This window comes from Ovis canadensis, chromosome 13, assembly GCF_042477335.2.
Source record: "Ovis canadensis isolate MfBH-ARS-UI-01 breed Bighorn chromosome 13, ARS-UI_OviCan_v2, whole genome shotgun sequence".
Lineage (NCBI taxonomy): Eukaryota > Metazoa > Chordata > Mammalia > Artiodactyla > Bovidae > Ovis > Ovis canadensis.
The window spans coordinates 54,903,945-54,922,076 of record NC_091257.1 but is presented as its reverse complement, the minus strand read 5'-3'; the positions used below and the strand labels follow the sequence as shown (position 1 = coordinate 54,922,076).

General features: G+C 42.3%; 1 protein-coding gene across 9 annotated transcripts in view; it reads left to right on the top strand.

The window, feature by feature from the left end:
• The window catches only part of RALGAPA2 (Ral GTPase activating protein catalytic subunit alpha 2), a 277,106-nt gene that overhangs the window by 173,141 nt on the left and 85,833 nt on the right, over window positions 1-18,132 (top strand). For 7 of the 9 annotated variants that reach the window (XM_069547852.1, XM_069547851.1, XM_069547846.1 and 4 more), the window contains 3 exons: window positions 6,577-6,700; window positions 8,688-8,843; window positions 14,936-15,094. In XM_069547852.1, coding sequence (XP_069403953.1) covers window positions 6,577-6,700; window positions 8,688-8,843; window positions 14,936-15,094 — 439 coding nt within the window. Of the gene's footprint in view, window positions 1-6,411; window positions 6,474-6,576; window positions 6,701-8,687; window positions 8,844-14,935; window positions 15,095-16,123; window positions 16,293-18,132 lie in introns of those variants that run through there. The other 2 variants (XR_011248179.1, XM_069547853.1) reach the window with 2 other exon arrangements.

The window sequence follows — 18,132 nt, the reverse complement described above, 5'->3', positions numbered from 1 at the left end:
AAAAGATAAAGTAAAAGTAACAGTCATGTTTCTTTGGCTTTTTAATGTGACAACACAAGGAAACCAAGCTATTCTGGTCTAGTCCTAATAAGGAAAAAAAAAAAAAACACGGATTCTAGTGAGGAAGAGGAGACAGTTGATTTTCTGTCCATGTGCTCTGGACTACCTGCTCCTCTGTGCACTGGTCCTGCCGCTCCTGGACATGAAGTGCTGTTGATGTTGCTAATTATCATTTCAAAAGCCTGGCTCTAATAAGGCCAGACACAGCGTCTGCATCCTCCCAGGCTCTCTGCAGTGCTAACATTTTGGAAGCTGTGAAATTTGATGAGTGTTTACAGCTAAAGGTCACCTGGGCTCACACCTCCATCCGTCACGCAGTCACCCGGCATCTCTCTGCTCCACAAGGAGCTGATGAGGACCCATGACCCGTAAGCAACTACAAAGGAAAAAGCTTGGGCTTTAAGGAGAACAAACAAAAACATTTCAGATAAACCTGAGATTGTTTTTTGTACATCCAGTATATAGAATAGAGAAAAATTAAATGCTGAGGACTTATCAGTATGTAGATGGAGCTGCAGAGAAATGGACTGACTCTCCTTTGCTCTCCATTTGTTGAAAGAGACTGTCTTTTAGTTCGTGGCTTATGACCTCCCTTAACCATCCAAGCCCCTACGTGATTACGGATCTTAGAATCAACTTGTCTGAGTCCAGACTGCTTGCTGGCCAACCCTGCCTGTAGTTCAGGAGGAAATGATGTCACAAGTTTGGGCCCCAGGTGCTTGAGGACAAGCTTTCCAAGGTCTCTGCTGGAGCACTGCCCACTAGCATCCATCAGCACAGAATCCCCTCCCCACCGCCCACATCCATTCTCTGGAGAGCGGCACCCCCATGAACATGACAGAGCAAGGCTCCATCAGGGTCTTCAGGACACCCACCTCCCCCGCTGACAGCATGACAGTTGACTTCAAAAGCCTTAAAAGTAGGCAGTGATCATAGTTACACATCTATGAATTTAAGAACTATCAAAGATGATGTGAAAACCCCTTTCAAACGGATGTAACCCAGATGTCCAGTAGCAAGGATTTGGGATATGGAATAGTAACATAATGGAATGGAATATTCCACAATCATTATTAATAACTTTGTTACACAAGCATATGGTATAAAAGTGTTCACACTCTAAGATGGTGTAAATGATGATTTTTATGTTAAGCATATTTTACACAATTTTTTTAAAGTGTTCACAAATATTTTAAGTGAAAAAACAGTGGCAAAACGCAAACTGATGGCGTCTCATTTTGTAGGCAAAAATGCATCCTGAGATAGTAACCATTGTGATTTCGGCATATAAGCAAAGAACATGAGTGGGTTTTTTTTTTAATTTTTTACTTTTTTAAATTTTAAAATCTTTAATTCTTACATGCGTTCCCAAACATGAACCCCCCTCCCACCTCCCTCCCCCTAACATCTCTCTGGGTCATCCCCATGCACCAGCCCCAAGCATGCTGTATCCTGCGTCAAACATAGACTGGTGATTCAATTCTTACATGATAGTATACATGTTAGAATGCCATTCTCCCAAATCATCCCACCCTCTCCCTCTCCCTCTGAGTCCAAAAGTCCGTTATACACATCTGTGTCTTTTTTCCTGTCTTGCATACAGGGTTGTCATTGCCATCTTCCTAAATTCCATATGTATGTGTTAGTATACTGTATTGGTGTTTTTCTTTCTGGCTTACTTCACTCTGTATAATCGGCTCCAGTGTCATCCATCTCATCAGAACTGATTCAAACGAATTCTTTTTTATGGCTGAGTAATACTCCATTGTGTATATGTACCACAGCTTTCTTATCCATTCATCTGCTGATGGACATCTAGGTTGTTTCCATGTCCTGGCTATTATAAACAGTGCTGCGATGAACATTGGGGTACATGTGTCTCTTTCAATTCTGGTTTCCTCGGTGTGTATGCCCAGCAGTGGGATTGCTGGGTCATAAGGTAGTTCTATTTGCAATTTTTTAAGGAATCTCCACACTGTTCTCCATAGTGGCTGTACTAGTTTGCATTCTCACCAACAGTGTAGGAGGGTTCCCTTTTCTCCACACCCTCTCCAGCATTTATTGCTTGCAGATTTTTGGATTGCAGCCATTCTGACTGGTGTGAAGTGGTACCTCATTGTGGTTTTGATTTGCATTTCTCTAATAATGAGTGATGTTGAGCATCTTTTCATGTGTTTGTTAGCCATCCGTATGTCTTCTTTGGAGAAATGTCTATTTAGTTCTTTGGCCCATTTTTTGATTGGGTCATTTATTTTTCTGGAATTGAGCTGCATAAGTTGCTTGTATATTTTTGAGATTAGTTGTTTGTCAGTTGCTTCATTTGCTATTATTTTCTCCCATTCAGAAGGCTGTCTTTTCACCTTGCTTATATTTTCCTTTGTTGTGCAGAAGCTTTTAATTTTAATTAGATCCCATTTGTTTATTTTTGCTTTTATTTCCAGAATTCTGGGAGGTGGATCATAGAGGATCCTGCTGTGATTTATGTCGGAGAGTGTTTTGCCTATGTTCTCCTCTAGGAGTTTTATAGTTTCTGGTCTTACATTTAGATCTTTAATCCATTTTGAGTTTATTTTTGTGTGGGGTGTTAGAAAGTGATCTAGTTTCATTCTTTTACAAGTGGTTGACCAGTTTTCCCAGCACCACTTGTTAAAGAGATTGTCTTTACTCCATTGTATATTCTTGCCTCCTTTGTCAAAGATAAGGTGTCCATAGGTGTGTGGATTTATCTCTGGGCTTTCTGTTTTGTTCCATTGATCTATATGTCTGTCTTTGTGCCAGTACCATACTGTTTTGATGACTGTGGCTTTGTAGTAGAGCCTGAAGTCAGGCAAGTTGATTCCTCCAGTTCCATTCTTCTTTCTCAAGATTGCTTTGGCTATTCGAGGTTTTTTGTATTTCCATACAAATCTTGAAATTATTTGTTCTAGTTCTGTGAAAAATGTGGCTGGTAGCTTGATAGGGATTGCATTGAATTTGTAAATTGCTTTGGGTAGTATACTCATTTTCACTATATTGATTCTTCCAATCCATGAACATGGTATATTTCTCCATCTATTAGTGTCCTCTTTGATTTCTTTCATCAGTGTTTTATAGTTTTCTATATATAGCTCTTTAGTTTCTTTAGGTAGATATATTCCTAAGTATTTTATTCTTTTCATTGCAATGGTGAATGGAATTGTTTCCTTAATTTCTTTTTCTACTTTCTCATTATTAGTGTATAGGAATGCAAGGGATTTCTGTGTGTTGATTTTATATCCTGCAACTTTACTATATTCATTGATGAGCTCTAGTAATTTTCTGGTGGAGTCTTTAGGGTTTTCCTTGTAGAGGATCATGTCATCTGCAAACAGTGAGAGTTTTACTTCTTCTTTTCCAATTTGGATTCCTTTTATTTCTTTTTCTGCTCGGATTGCTGTGGCCAAAACTTCCAGAACTATGTTGAATAGTAGCGGTGAAAGTGGACACCCTTGTCATGTTCCTGACTTTAGGGGAAATGCTTTCAATTTTTCACCATTGAGGATAATGTTGGCTGTGGGTTTGTCATATATAGCTTTTATTATGTTGAGGTATGTTCCTTCTATTCCTGCTTTCTGGAGAGTTTTTATCATAAATGGATGTTGAATTTTGTCAAAGGCCTTCTCTGCATCTATTGAGATAATCATATGGTTTTTATTTTTCAATTTGTTAATGTGGTGAATTACATTGATTGATTTGCAGATATTAAAGAATCCTTGCATCCCTGGGATAAAGCCCACTTGGTCATGGTGTATGATCTTTTTAATGTGTTGTTGGATCCTGATTGCTAGAATTTTGTTGAGGATTTTTGCATCTATGTTCATCAGTGATATTGGCCTGTAGTTTTCTTTTTTTGTGACATCTTTGTCAGGTTTTGGTATTAGGGTGATGGTGGCCTCATAGAATGAGTTTGGAAGTTTACCTTCCTCTGCAATTTTCTGGAAGAGTTTGAGGAGGATAGGTGTTAGCTCTTCTCTAAAGATTTGGTAGAATTCAGCTGTGAAACCGTCTGGACCTGGGCTTTTGTTTGCTGGAAGATTTCTGATTACAGTATCAATTTCCGTGCTTGTGATGGGTCTGTTAAGATTTTCTATTTCTTCCTGGTTCAGTTTTGGAAAATTGTACTTTTCTAAGAATTTGTCCATTTCTTCCACGTTGTCCATTTTATTGGCATACAACTGCTGATAGTAGTCTCTTATGATCCTTTGTATTTCTGTGTTGTCTGTTGTGATCTCTCCATTTTCATTTCTAATTTTATTGATTTGATTTTTCTCTCTTTGCTTCTTGATGAGTCTGGCTAATGGTTTGTCAGTTTTATTTATCCTTTCAAAGAACCAGCTTTTGGCTTTGTTGATTTTTGCTATGGTCTCTTTTGTTTCTTTTGCATTTATTTCTGCCCTAATTTTTAAGATTTCTTTCCTTCTACTAACTCTGGGGTTCTCCAATTCTTCCTTTTCTAGTTGCTTTAGTTGTAGAGTTAGGTTATTTATTTGACTTTTTTCTTGTTTCTTGAGGTATGCCTGTATTGCTATGAACTTTCCTCTTAGCACTGCTTTTATAGTGTCCCACAGGTTTTGGGTTGTTGTGTTTTCATTTTCATTAGTTTCTATGCATATTTTGATTTCTTTTTTTATTTCTTCTGTGATTTGTTGGTTATTCAGAAGTGTGTTGTTCAACCTCCATATGTTGGAATTTTTAATAGTTTTTCTCCTGTAATTCAGATCTAATCTTAGTGCATTATGGTCAGAAAAGATGCTTGGAATGATTTTGATTTTTTTGAATTTATCAAGTTTAGATTTATGGCCCAGGATGTGATCTATCCTGGAGAAGGTTCCATGAGCACTTGAAAAAAAGGTGAAATTCATTGTTTTGGGGTGAAATATCCTATAGATATCAATTAGGTCTAACTGATCTAATGTATCATTTAAAGTTTGCATTTCTTTGTTAATTTTCTGTTTAGTTGATCTGTCCATAGGTGTGAGTGGGGTATTAAAGTCATGAGTGGGTTTTTTTAAAATTCTTCTCTTTCCTTTCTATATTTTCTAAATTTTCCTCTAAGTATAGTCATTAAATGTAAACTGTGGGGGAAGCCGGAGGAGTAAGCTATCAAGACAAATCCCTGGGTCAGGAAGATCCCTTGGAGGAGGGCATGGCAACCCACTCTGGTATTCTTTCCTGGAGAATCCCATGGACAGAGGAGTTTGATGGGCTACAGTCCATCAGAGTCTCATGGGTCACAAAAAGTCAGACACAACTAAAGTGACTTAGCGCATATCCAGAAGGAGATATTGAAGAATGTGTTAAAATACGGAGCCCAGATTCAATCACTGTCGAGTCTAATCAGGTTATAATTTTGAGGTATTAAATGATTAGACAACAGAAACATTTCCATGTTGCTTAAATGCTTAGTAGTTTTTTCCAATAGATTTTTCCAGAGTATATGGTAGAAATCAGGAGAAAAGTGGAACTGCTCTGGAAATGGTAATCCAAAATCTAAAACATAGGGACTGGAATCCACGTCTTGGGTGATGGAGCTGTGGTTCTTGGTTAAAGATCTATTCCAGTGAGAGTGATGTCATCACCTGTCTAAACTGTGCACACATCACTTGTTGTAGATCTAGTGACCTTGACACTGTACTCCAGTGTATAATTTATATTAATAGAAATGGCTATCAACATATTCCAATATATCATTGTTTCTCAGGTCAATTCAACAGAGATTTAGCTGAGCAAATTCTGCATGCCAAAGACCATATCAGACACACAAAAGTTGACCCAGGACTCCTTTCTTCAGAGAGTTGCATTTACCTGATTCAACAACAGAGTGCCCCAAATCCATCATGCAGAATGTGGGCAAACAGTTTATACTTCCCAAGAAATTTCCCTGGACAGCTGTCCAACCTCCCAGGCACCCTCAGATCAGTCAGAGCCCAGGGTGGGTACAGTCCTTCACAAAGATGGTACCTACATGTGTCCTGCTTCGAAGAAGTAGTTTTCATTTCTCAAGTAGTCTTGGCCTGTGTTACAGTCCCAATTAGGGAGCTCCCTGGTTTCCTTATCTAAAGGTGTGGGAAGTGAAATGTGCACGGTCACATGGATCTGTCCACCAGTGATATCTGTCTGAAAGGCTCGGTATTTTCTTTTTTTTTACCAAAGTAGAGAGAGTTTATCAAACTGTGTGCTCTTACATGCTGTTCACACATCACACACCTAAGAGGTGGTCTCAGGAGCCAAACTGCCCTGCCTCAGCTCCTGGCCCCCCGTTTGCGGTATCACCTGCTGTGCCTCCTTTCAACTGTCTCTACGAGGAGGTGGTGACAAGACCTGTCTTCTTAGGGCGCCTGCGAGGATAGATGAGATCGTGTGCTGAGCCTTCTTGGAACAGTGCCTGATCCCTTGTAAGTTCTTGGTAAACGTCAGCTGTATAGCAGATGTATATGTGGCAGCAATAAAACCAAACTTTATGCATAAGAATTCTAATTCCAACCTAAAAATTCACAGCCGTGAAACGCACAAAATTGCAGTGTTTTACATTGCCGAAGGTCAAGAAGACAAGTGTTCGATCCTTTCCAATGAAAGGGGAAGCCAAGCGTATGAAGACTTTGTTGCTGGACTTGGATGGGAGGTAATTAATTTCATCTAGGAGATGTTTGCCCATCAGCACTATCTAAGGACGTATGTAAGCTAGATGTTGATGGTATGTGTTTTTACATTCATATATAGTGTGGGTAAAGTTCTGGAGTTGAAGGGTGTATAGAATTTGACCTCTTGTGGTAGTCTTTCTTCATACTTTCTACATAAACTTTTGTTCCCCCTTAACTTTCCTCTTAATATTGTTTCATTTGTTTTTTATGTGAATTGAATAGTCAGCTTGGTTCTCCCAACTGTAGACAGTGTGTAGTAAGAGAAGACAGACATGGGCAGGGAAGCAATGACTTTGGTCCCTATATGGAAATTGGAGAAGAAATCAGTGACTTATGGGTGAAAAATGAAGAGTTGAAGTCAAAAGTTGACTTGACAATAGCTGTGATGGTTTTGCTACCAACTTGTTTCCTTCAGGTGGACCCCAGGGTGGTTGATATTTTAAAATTTTGTTTCTTCTTGGCTAAATGATATTCTGATGGAAAGATATCCATACATTTATACACACACACACACACACACACACACATATACATCTCCAGAACATATTCTAAAAGAATCCAGAATATAAAATAGAAATTAACATATCTGAAATAATTTTCTTACTTTTCATTACTTTTGTTTTGGTTTCTTGATCATCTGTGCTGTGGGGAGCTCTCTGGGTGCCTAAGTGAGACTTACCTCTGAGAGCTGAGCATTTAGCAAAGGGACTGATAAGGAGATGAAGACAGAATAAGAACACATCAAGGTCAAGACCGTGTACTTTCTGTCAAGAAGATTTTAGTCTGAAATAGTTATTACACTTTCAGTAAATTGTTCTTCTTACTAATAAAATGATTCCATATTTGTCATGGAATATATGTAGTATTTAACTCCCATTTCTAAACTAAGCATTTCTTAACTAGCATTTTAAGACTAGAAGATTAATTCAGTGCATATATTGATTGTCTTTGGCACAGAAGAAATACTTCTGTTTATTTTTTTTCAGTTGTGTTACCACAGGTGCTTTACTAAAGGAAGAGTTTATGAAAAGTAAAAACAAAATATTGAAAGATAATCTAATTACTGACTAAGAAGAGAACATTCATCCCTTAGCCTGAAAAAGAATTATGAGTCAGAGACTTTGGGCAGCTGTATAAATTGAACAACCCTTTTGAAAGGCAGTTTAGGAGTGGCTATTAAATTTGGGAACATTTGTACCCTTTGACCTGAAAGACTGCTCTGAATGCTCCTTCTGGTTTGACCACACCAGGACTGTTGGAGAAAGCAGAAATGCCGCAGATCCATCAACAAGGGAGTTCTGTGCATGTCTCTACATACAGACACATTTATGTGTTGGGGGGAATAAAGGTGAAGAAATATGCATCAAACCTTTGCTAGTGGTTTTTTTAAAGTAGGTAGGATTTTGGAGCCCTTTCATTGTTAATTTTTTTATCTTTAAAAAAAGTTTTATTGGCGTATACTTGATTTATAATGTTGTGTTAGCTTCAGGTGTATAGCACAGTGAATTAGTGGCTTCTCAGGTGCTGCTAGTTTTAAAGAACCCACCTGACAGTGCAGACGACTTAAGAGACACGGGTTTGATCCCTGGGTTGGGAAGATCTCCTGGAGAAGGACATGGCAACCCACTCCAGTATTGTTGCCTGGAGAATCCCATGGACAGAGGAGCCTGGAGGGCTACAGTCCTTGGGGTCACAGAGTTGGACATGACTGAAGCGGCAGCACACACACACACACACATACACATATCCACTCTTTTTAGATTCTTTTCCCATATAGGTCATTACAGACTATTGAGTTAACGTTTATTTAATATTTAATTTAATCTAACTTTGTATTACAATTGTTCATAAGCAGAAAGTTATAAAAGTGAAAATACTTGGATTAAAAAAAAATAAACACATTCCCGCTTAGTGAATAAGAGCAGCTCCTGTTTTGTCCTCACTCTTTTCCCTTGTGACCTGCATCAGGTGGACCTGTCAACCCACTGTGGGTTCATGGGCGGGCTTCAGCGCAATGGCAGCACGGGCCAGACCGCCCCCTACTACGCTACCTCGACCGTGGAAGTCATCTTCCACGTCTCAACTCGGATGCCGTCAGACTCAGACGACTCGCTCACCAAAAAGGTAAGGAGCCTCCTTGGGGACCACGCTTGGCTGTCCTGGGACAGAGCAAAGTCCGTGATGCGCCACACACATGGGGACTGGCTTCCTCTGGACACAGCCCTAGGGTCACTCTCCTCAAGCTACCTCTGCCATTAATCTGAAATATCCTGCTTGGCACAAACTAGATAAAGATAACAGGATGATCGGTCAGTCGTATAAGTCTTAAATCCTGGGATGGAGATGAAGGAAGCGTCTTCGATGTTGTTAACTTTGGATCTCTCCCGTGACTATTAACTGAGAGAAAGTTATGCTGTTGACCTCTCGGGCTGGCCAAGGTCATCTGACGTAAGGACCCTCTACGGCTGGTGTTGGAGAAGGCTGGCGCCCCCCCAGGGCTGCCAAAGGGGGTCACTTGGCAGACCATCTGCAAAATGGCTAGCGCAGGTGGGCTGCTGCCCACGGCCCCAACTCCTGTTCTCCATCAGCATGGGGCCTGCAGGCAGTTTTCTCTCGAGTTCAGAGGAGACCTCCATCCTCCACCTGGGAGTCAGCGTTCGAGGGCCTCCCATGCGTTCTAACCTTCAGGCTGAACACCTCAGCTGACCAGCAGGAAGTGAGGGGGCCCCTAAGAGAAGAGGACGTTTTACTCTGGGGAGGAAGCCTAGAAATCTAACCCATGTCTGTGTTTCCAGATTAGAACACCTGGGCCTCAGATTGTGGTGCCAGGGACTGAGCCTGGAACCCCCTCTTGACAGCCCTCTCTTCCAACAAGGATCCTAGGAACTGAGGCAGCCCCTGGAGGGTGGAAAGCAGACCATTCTGAAGCTAAGACTGGCAGTTCGGTGTTGTGTCAGGTGGCAGGGGGGTGTCTATAGCCAGGGTTCCAAGTGTGTAGTCATTTCCTTCGTCAGCCAGTTCCCTCAGTTTTCCCATCTATTAAATGGGATTAAAAACATTTCATGTCCCAGGGTTGCTGGGCAGTGGGTGGGCAATGCCTGCAAAATTGCTGAGCACCAAGCTGGCACCCAGCAGCCCTCATCCTTGCCCACTGGTTGGGTGGACTCTTCTTTCTGGCCCGTTAGGTGGGTGATTGATACTGGCCTGTGGGCTTCCCTGTACCTGCCTCATTTCTTCTCTCTGTGGTTTTGCTCTTTCATCACTGCGGCCATGGCCATCCAGACCACATACACAGTAGGTGGCTGTGCTCATGGGGCCTCAGTGATAAGGTTAGGGCATGATCAGACTCCTCCCACAGGGGACCTCAGTGGTCAGATCAGGGTATGATCAGACTCCTCCCACAGTGACCAGGGGTCTCGATGTGCAGAGCATGACTGACTTTCCTTCAGTGGCCACATACTGGCTCCTCGGGGCCTAGGGAGCTGCCTCCACATCTTAGGTTTTGGTGGTGGTGGTGTTTTTAGTGGATGGGACCCTGCCCACAGAGATGTGATCTCAGATTACCCAGACCCTAGGCAAGATTCTCAGGCATGCTCAGTAGCTAAGTCTGGTCCGACTCTGCAACCCCATGGACCATAGCCCACCAGGCTCCTCTGTCCATGGGATTCTCCAGGCAGGAATACTGGAATGGGTTGCCATGCCCTCCTCCAGGGGATCTTCCTGACCCAGGGATCGAACCCACATCCCCTGCTTGGCAGGCAGATTCTTTACCACTGAGTTACCTGGGAAGCCTCAGGCAAGACCCACACATCATTTTTTTTATTACCATGTAAATCGCTGCTACTCTGCAAGTCCGTCACCATAGTCTATGATTTTCTTATTTATGACTGAAAATTGTTTCGTTACAAGATCGCTTTATATTTTAAACTTTTAAAAGAATTATTTCCTAAGTAGGATTGTCTTTTTTTTTTGAGAAAAGACAGTGTTTTCTTGATAAAAACACCCTGTTATAAATCCTGTTCTGAGGCTTGGCTGGGCTGTGAGGTTCCCTACTGTAATCAGGCAAATACAGCTGATCCCTTTTGCTGCTCCAAGATTTAGCATTGTTAGTGACAAACTCTCTCTATCAGGACGTCTCACAGCTCAACCAGAAATCAGTCACGAGAACAGCGGCCCCACAGTTCCTCATCTCATTCTGACTGAATTGTCCCTAACAGCTTAAAAATGAGCTGCAGAATTCTAAAGTGATTCATGCTCTCCTCTGCCCCCGTCACGGGGCCACTTTTTCAACCCTGCAATCTGGTGGCAACCCCATACTGAACTCTTGATCCTTCACCGCAGAAATTCGTTAGCTCCAGCCCGATTAGATTTTTCACAGCTAATCTAACTGCTGTAGGGGTTTGCAGAGTGGGGACAGAGCTGTGCTATTGGATTTGTCCAATTCATTTGACTCCAGGACTATAATTGCACTTATGTCTTACAAGGCTTTTATAGCCCGAGGCTGGCCAGCGCATAAAAAACAAATTGGCAGTGATACAGGACGAGTGGAGGGGATGAAAGGCCCACATTATCAGTCTCCAGGCAGCACTGCTCTGGCAGGAAGTTTCCTGGTTAATTTACAAATAAAACTTAGATTTTAGGATGGGCACACTGTCGGCTGAACAATGGGGATGTCAGGGCTGCCTGTTACTTAGTAAAAGTAGCAGCCGGGCCCACTGAGGAGCAGGAATTCTTCAATCAAACAGACGACTCCTTCTGGAGCCAGCTGGCGACGTAATGCAATTAGTCGGGAAAGGAGGTCAGCCCATTAGGTGTGTACCAGGGCCAGTGTCAGCAGTGGGCGCCGCCTGGCAGCAGCGGGCAGAGGAGCCCCCGGCAGAGGGTCTGCACAGCCCTGTCAGGGTGAGAAGTGGCAAGACAGGCACTGATTTCTGAAGGCTCAGGACCCGAGCGTTTGTCGAGCCTCTTGTGCAGTTGAAGCAGTAGCTGGCGTGAAGGATGGCTCGTGCAGACGACACACCACTCCCATCAACTTGACTCGTGGGCTCAAGTTTCTCCCTGGAGGGCCCGTCATTGGGATTCTCCAAAACTCACATAGTGACGTCTCTGTAATGAAAGCCCCTTTAGACGGAGTGGCGCTTTGAAGCTTCTGGGGGTACTCCTGGGTGTTCTGATGTGGTTGACAGTCTGGCCGAGTGACTCTTACTTGCACTTGCTTCCCACGTTCTTGTCGTGGCCGGAAGAGGGTGCGTCCTTGCTCTCCACGCCCGATATATCTGCAACCAGTTCCACAGCCTCAGCTCTAAATTCTGCGCGTTGGCAAATTAACCTATGACTGTGCGGAGGTCTGAGGCAAATGACAGTGAAGGCAGCTTTCAGACGGTGAACCTTGTGTCCTGACCCCTTGAGGTGTCACCACCCCTGAAGTGTGGACCTGGTCCTGTGACCTCATCCTCCTTGGTCCATCCTAAGGATACAGTTGTAAACAGAATTGGGAGAAAATCCTTTTTTTTTTTTTTTAATGTAGACCATTTTTAAAGTCTTTATTCTGTTTTTGGGTTGGTTTTTTTTTTTTTTTTTTTGGCCGTGGGGTATTTAGGATCTTAGTTCCCCAACCGGGGAACAAACCTGCACCTCCTGCACTGGAAAGGGGGAGGCTTCACCACTGGACTGTCAGGGAAGTTCCAGGAGACTTCCGTGGGTTATGTGATCAAGTTACCTAATTTAGAAAAGGGAGGTTAACTGCAAAAATTTCAATCCTCACTGTATCACCTCAGAGCTGATGCCTTGCGACTCACGAGTCTGGACAGGGAGCTGTCGCAGGTTCTAGGGTGCTGACCTTTGGTGGGACGACCATGCAGGAAGGCTGTTCAGTGGATGTGTTGATCCCGTTCAGAAGCATGTGCCAACCCTGCAGTGAGGGGCACAAAACTACCCAGAAAGTTGTCTCTCTCTATGGAGTGAGCAGGGCAGATGTGTGCCCCCGGGCAGCCCCTGCCCTCAGTTACCTTCTCCTGCTCTAAATTCCTCCCAAAGTTTCCATCTGAAATAACTCTGATTTCCCTCAAAAACATACCTTTATTATGCCGCTGGTGAGCCACTGCTACGTTTTGACTCCAAAAGGGTAAATTTTAGGAGTGTGTCATGAACTCCTTGCATGTTTAATTGAAAGGGAAAAAGAAAGGAAAATGGATATCTAGAAGTAGAGAGATGCCTAGAGTTACTATGAAAACCCAGGGTCTTTTTTTTAAACTGTTTACATAAGGGATCAGCCTCAACTTTTGCCTGCTACCCTTCTAGTCTTTATATGTAAGAGAGGAGGAGAAGGAAAAACTTATGTGCTGGGTTATTTTACATTTAGCAAGTTGTGGATGTCATTGAATTTTTCCACACCCATCACACCTCGTGTTCAACACTCACAGTAAAGTGTGCGTCCCAGAGACCAGGTTCAGACACAGCTGAATCAAGTACCTCACGTGTGGGCCACCCGAGCTAGAACCTCACCTCACTGTAGGTGCAAAGGTACAGTGGTCCCCAGAGGTATGACAGAGGGAGGAAGAAGCAGGCATTACAGGAAACCAGTCTCCCTTATGACCTCGTGAAGAGAAGGGAGGCCTACTGGGGTGACCTCGGGTTTTCCCCTTGTGGTCAGAGAGTCTATAAAGAAATTGCATGTATATTAACATGTTTTAAATACACAGTATTTGAGAACATCCTTTTTTATACTGTAAGACAAAATGCTTGATTTTACACGACATCTCTATTTTATTAAGAGCCTCTGACTTTGGTTCTTCTCAGGGCTCACCTGTTAAATAAGTTCGCAAACAAGGCAGGCTGTGTCACGGGCATAGGCAGGTGTGCGGGGGCGAGGATTCACATTCTCAGTAGGCATCCTAGGATCTCAGCAGCCAGTCCCTATGGGTTTAGGACTTCAATTTCAGCCAGCGTTTTAGCTTTTATGATCGAGTTTTCTTGACTCACATAGCCAGGGCTGCCCCCAGGAGCTCACTTGCACTCCTCCAGCCCCAGACGCACAGCCACTGTGCAGGATCTCCGGGGAGGGTGTTCTTGCATTGGACCACGCTGTGCCCTGACGGATGCTCAGAGGGTCCCTTCCGTGGAGGCACCGGAAGCCCTCCTCAGAAAGGCCAGGAGTTTCTGACTCGTCAGCTTTGGACTGCATGGCCTCTTGTGTAAAAATGGGAGAGCTAGGGGAGTTGTGCTGTCACAGAGCTGTTGCCCTGGGGCGCAGCCTGGATGGCCATGGGCAGTGGGGGTGCATGGATTGGAAGCCCCCGCCCAGCTTCCACGCTGCTTCTGCACCTGTGGTGGTGGGGGGAGTGGTGCTCGCCTTCCTGAGCCCCCTCACCTCCTTGCTGGACTACATAAAGGTAATCTCAGAGTGTTAGTGGAAAGATAGAATAAAATGTACATGTGAACAGACTTTTCTCTGCAGTAAGGCACTCTTTCAAAGCCAGGTACTGGTGCTTCATATTAGTTTCTTATTAAATTTAAGTAACCCTAGATATTGGAGAAGGAAATGGCAACCCACTCCAGTGTTCTTGCCCAGAGAATCCCAGGGACGCGAGAGCCTGGTGGGCTGCTGTCTATGGGGTCGCACAGAGTCGGACACGACTGAAGCGACTTAGCAGCAGCAGCAGCAACCCCAGTTTCTTAGACAAAGGTAATATTATATATACTTTTTCTTAAAAGTTTGTCCTAAATTGGTTTTTATACATTTGGTAACGATTGTGTTATAATGGCTTCTGTTCTCTTATATGCATCGTTTTTTCTTAATCATCATTGAATTAAGAGCCTTATGAAGCTCTATTGTAATATGGAATAAAAGACTCATACTGTCCATTGTGTAGAACTACACTCAGCCACATAAAGCATCAGGCTTTGCTGCAGGAATAAAATAAAATTTTTAACAAATCCTGGAAAAGGTCCGTCCCCATCCAGCCACATGTACCTGCAATGCTTACGTGCCTCTCTTGGTTCCAGTGTGTTTCATGGAAGGCGAGCTGTGTGTTTTTTGTTTTGTTTTTGTGCACTTGTGCTTTTTTAAAAATCTTCATAGAAGGCATCAGTGCTGTAGCCTTTTTCGGTGGTGAATTATTTTTGCCTCTGAGTATAATAATTCAATTTGTAAGCCACGACCCTTCATAAAGTGCTGTGATCACTCTGATTAATAAGGAGCCAATTTGCCGTTGCAGCTCCGTCACTTGGGGAATGACGAAGTCCACATCGTCTGGTCTGAGCACTCCAGGGACTACCGCAGCGGGATCATCCCCACCGCCTTCGGAGATGTTTCAATCATCATCTACCCCATGAAGAATCACATGTTCTTTATCGCGATAACCAAGAAACCCGAGGTATGTTTCCACCGCATTCTTCTTGTGGCTTGTACAGTGGTTTACCATATGATTCCCTGTTACTGAAAAACAGCGTTAATCGATATGTTAAAGGGGTCACTTGACACATACATGAATTACGTGTGCTGTATAGGAATTAAATATGAATTGGGGTTTTTCAAACACTCTTTCATCAGAAGCACAGAATTCTGTATTTTATTGCTGAGATTCTTTGAAAATTACATTGTAAAAACATGTATGGTTTTTTAAATGCTTTTCATGTTTAAGACTTTGTAATATAAAGAAATGATTGAAAGTCTGGGGCATCTTGATTAATAATAATAAGATCTGAATGAGCCCCATGTCACATCCAGCATTTTATGGGTGACTTTGGGTAGAGAATCCAGCCTTGCCTCTGCTGCTGCTAACGGGGGTCAGTCCTGAAGGATCTTGGAAAAGTCCTAAAGAGCCGGGCCCCCCTGAGGCTCAGTCTATGTTGGGGCTCTAAAGATGAATGCGTCTTCCCACCCGATCGGTTCAGCTGGGTATCCATCATGCGAACGGCCAAAACCATTGGGGATCCTGAGCACAGGACCTATATTGGCTTCTGATTCCGCCCTTGTCCTGCCTTTAGTGGTGATTTAACAGCGCTTTGTACGGTGACTTGATTTTGTTTTTGAATTATTAATCCAAGGTGGGCTTTTTAGTCTTTTCAGTAAACCTTCAGTGTATTGTCTCTCCTTCTCAAGAGAATGACACATGCCTCGGCTTAATACTAAATACAACTGTCATTTCCGTTCCATATTGTCCTCCTGCAGGAGCTAAAAGTTACTCTTCTAAATATACTCTTTTTCAGCTTTAAAAATAAGAGGCAAAGCTTTCCTGGGATTTATAACCTAAAAGTGTTCAAGTTGTGAAGATTAAATGAGCTAAGAAATGAAAGGTGTTTAAATCAGTGCCTGGTCCAGAGGAAAAAGCTATTTAAGGGTTGATAATGATGAGAATAATAATAGATTTTATTATTATTGCTATTATTGTTTTTTGTTATAGTTGCTACCATGAAAATAGAATAAATAATGACTGGGACAACTCCTAAACTCAGAAAAGTCCCCACTCTGGCTGGTGAGGAGCCTGACATAAAGAGAACCCTCTTTTCTTTTCAAGGAGTGAAGATGCCAAAAGTTTTTCATATTAAATATTTGTGTGATCTTTGGTCCAAGTCTCTGTGTGTGTGAAGTGTTCAATTCTGTATAAGAAAACGGCTCTTACTGCTAATAACATTTGCATGTGTCCAAGGACATTAATTTAAAAAATTAAACTGAAAATTTTAATATTAGACAACTGATAAATTTAGTATCCTGTGGCTTTCCAAACTGGCAAATGTGTTTCTTTAATATTTAGTATGGATTAACTGGCTCTATTAGTTCATTTTCAACATGGCCCTCTAAAATGTCATTTAATGTCTTAAAAATGTCACCTTTATTTTTATAGCAAATTAAGGCTATAAAAGGTATTTCAGTTCACTTTATAGTGTCAAAGTGATTTTCAAAAGGTATGATAGTGCATGAAAACAAATATTATCATACCTTTTAAAATTTCTTTTAAAAATATGTAAGTTTTATAAATTTGGCCATAAATTCTGACAAGATGAATCGAGCAAATCGCTTTCTTAATATTTCAGTTCAAAAGGCCTAAAGGAAAGAAGAGAATAATGGCCAACTGGAAATTTACTGCTATCCTCACATTTAAAGGACAAACCATTACAATGTAATAAAATTAATCCAGACATTTCCAGGGCAAGTGTGGCTGACCTTTTGTTCGCCAACCACTGACCTCAGGGTGAATGCGAGAGGCTTGTGGAGGGAAAGTCTGTTTGTTTGGCTTCGGTCCCTGGTATTTAAATTGCATTCCCTAATCAAATGAAAAGGCTGTCCTCTCTATCAGGTTACAGAATCCATGGCAACATTTGGCCTTTTATATCCATAATGTTAGCCTTTTTGTTTGCATCTAAGTAGAGACACCTGGAGCAATGTTAACATTAACCGATTTAGCATTAATAGCTTCATTATATAAGAATTTCTGATCAGATAGCTGTTACTTTTGTTATATTGCTTCAGCTTGTATTGTTGTCATTTTTTATCTCCCTGCTTGGCAACCGGGCAATGATTTGCAAATTTTTTTTGTCTTGATTAATTAAGCAATATAATTATCAGTAACCACGATGCAGTCTTTGCTCAACAAAGCTTCTGAGAGAAAACAATGGTAAGTCTGTTAGTATGAATGCATTCCACGTGTCCCAGATGCATGAGGATATTACGGACAATGAGGGGAAAGGCCGCCTGGGAGCAGGGACAAAGGGTGTCAGGCAGGCCCGACACACTACACATACCGCCAGGGACGCTCTGCGGGCTCCCGGGGACACAGACGCCTCGTTAGATTACAGCTAGTCAGCAGAGATTAATTCTCAGCCATTTGGTGCAATAATTTACCCATTCCTCAGTCTTTTAACCAGCATGCCTTACCACGGAAGGGGAGGCTTTGTGCTTGAAAGGTTTATTTAACCTTGCCCACTTTTAGGGATTGCCACCAAAATCAATATTTTTGCTAAGAAATTGTCACGATGCAGCTGCTCAAAGTTAAGAACGATCCTTCTCTGAAGGACAAGGATGTGTACAACTTTCCACAATGACCACATCAGAGCATCTGTGGAGGACTTGTATCTTTCATCTTAACTTGGTGTGACTGTGTTCTGAGTATGCTATACTGGCCTCCGGATAGCCATACTTCCCTAAGAATAATTTTAATCCTTTTTGTTTTTTTTTAGGAGGGAAAAAGAAAAAGGAAAAAAAAAATCTCATCAGTACACAAAAGTCCTGCTCACTGGACAGAGTCATGCATATTCAAATTGTACTTTCATTCACTGGGCCTCATTAGTAGCCTGTGTAATAACGCAGGGCTGTTTGTAATACAAGCTCACAGACAGCGCTGCTTCCAAGGCCTTTGAAATTGAACATATTTCGCTTTTTCATCCATACACCTCCCTTAAATATACAAATTAT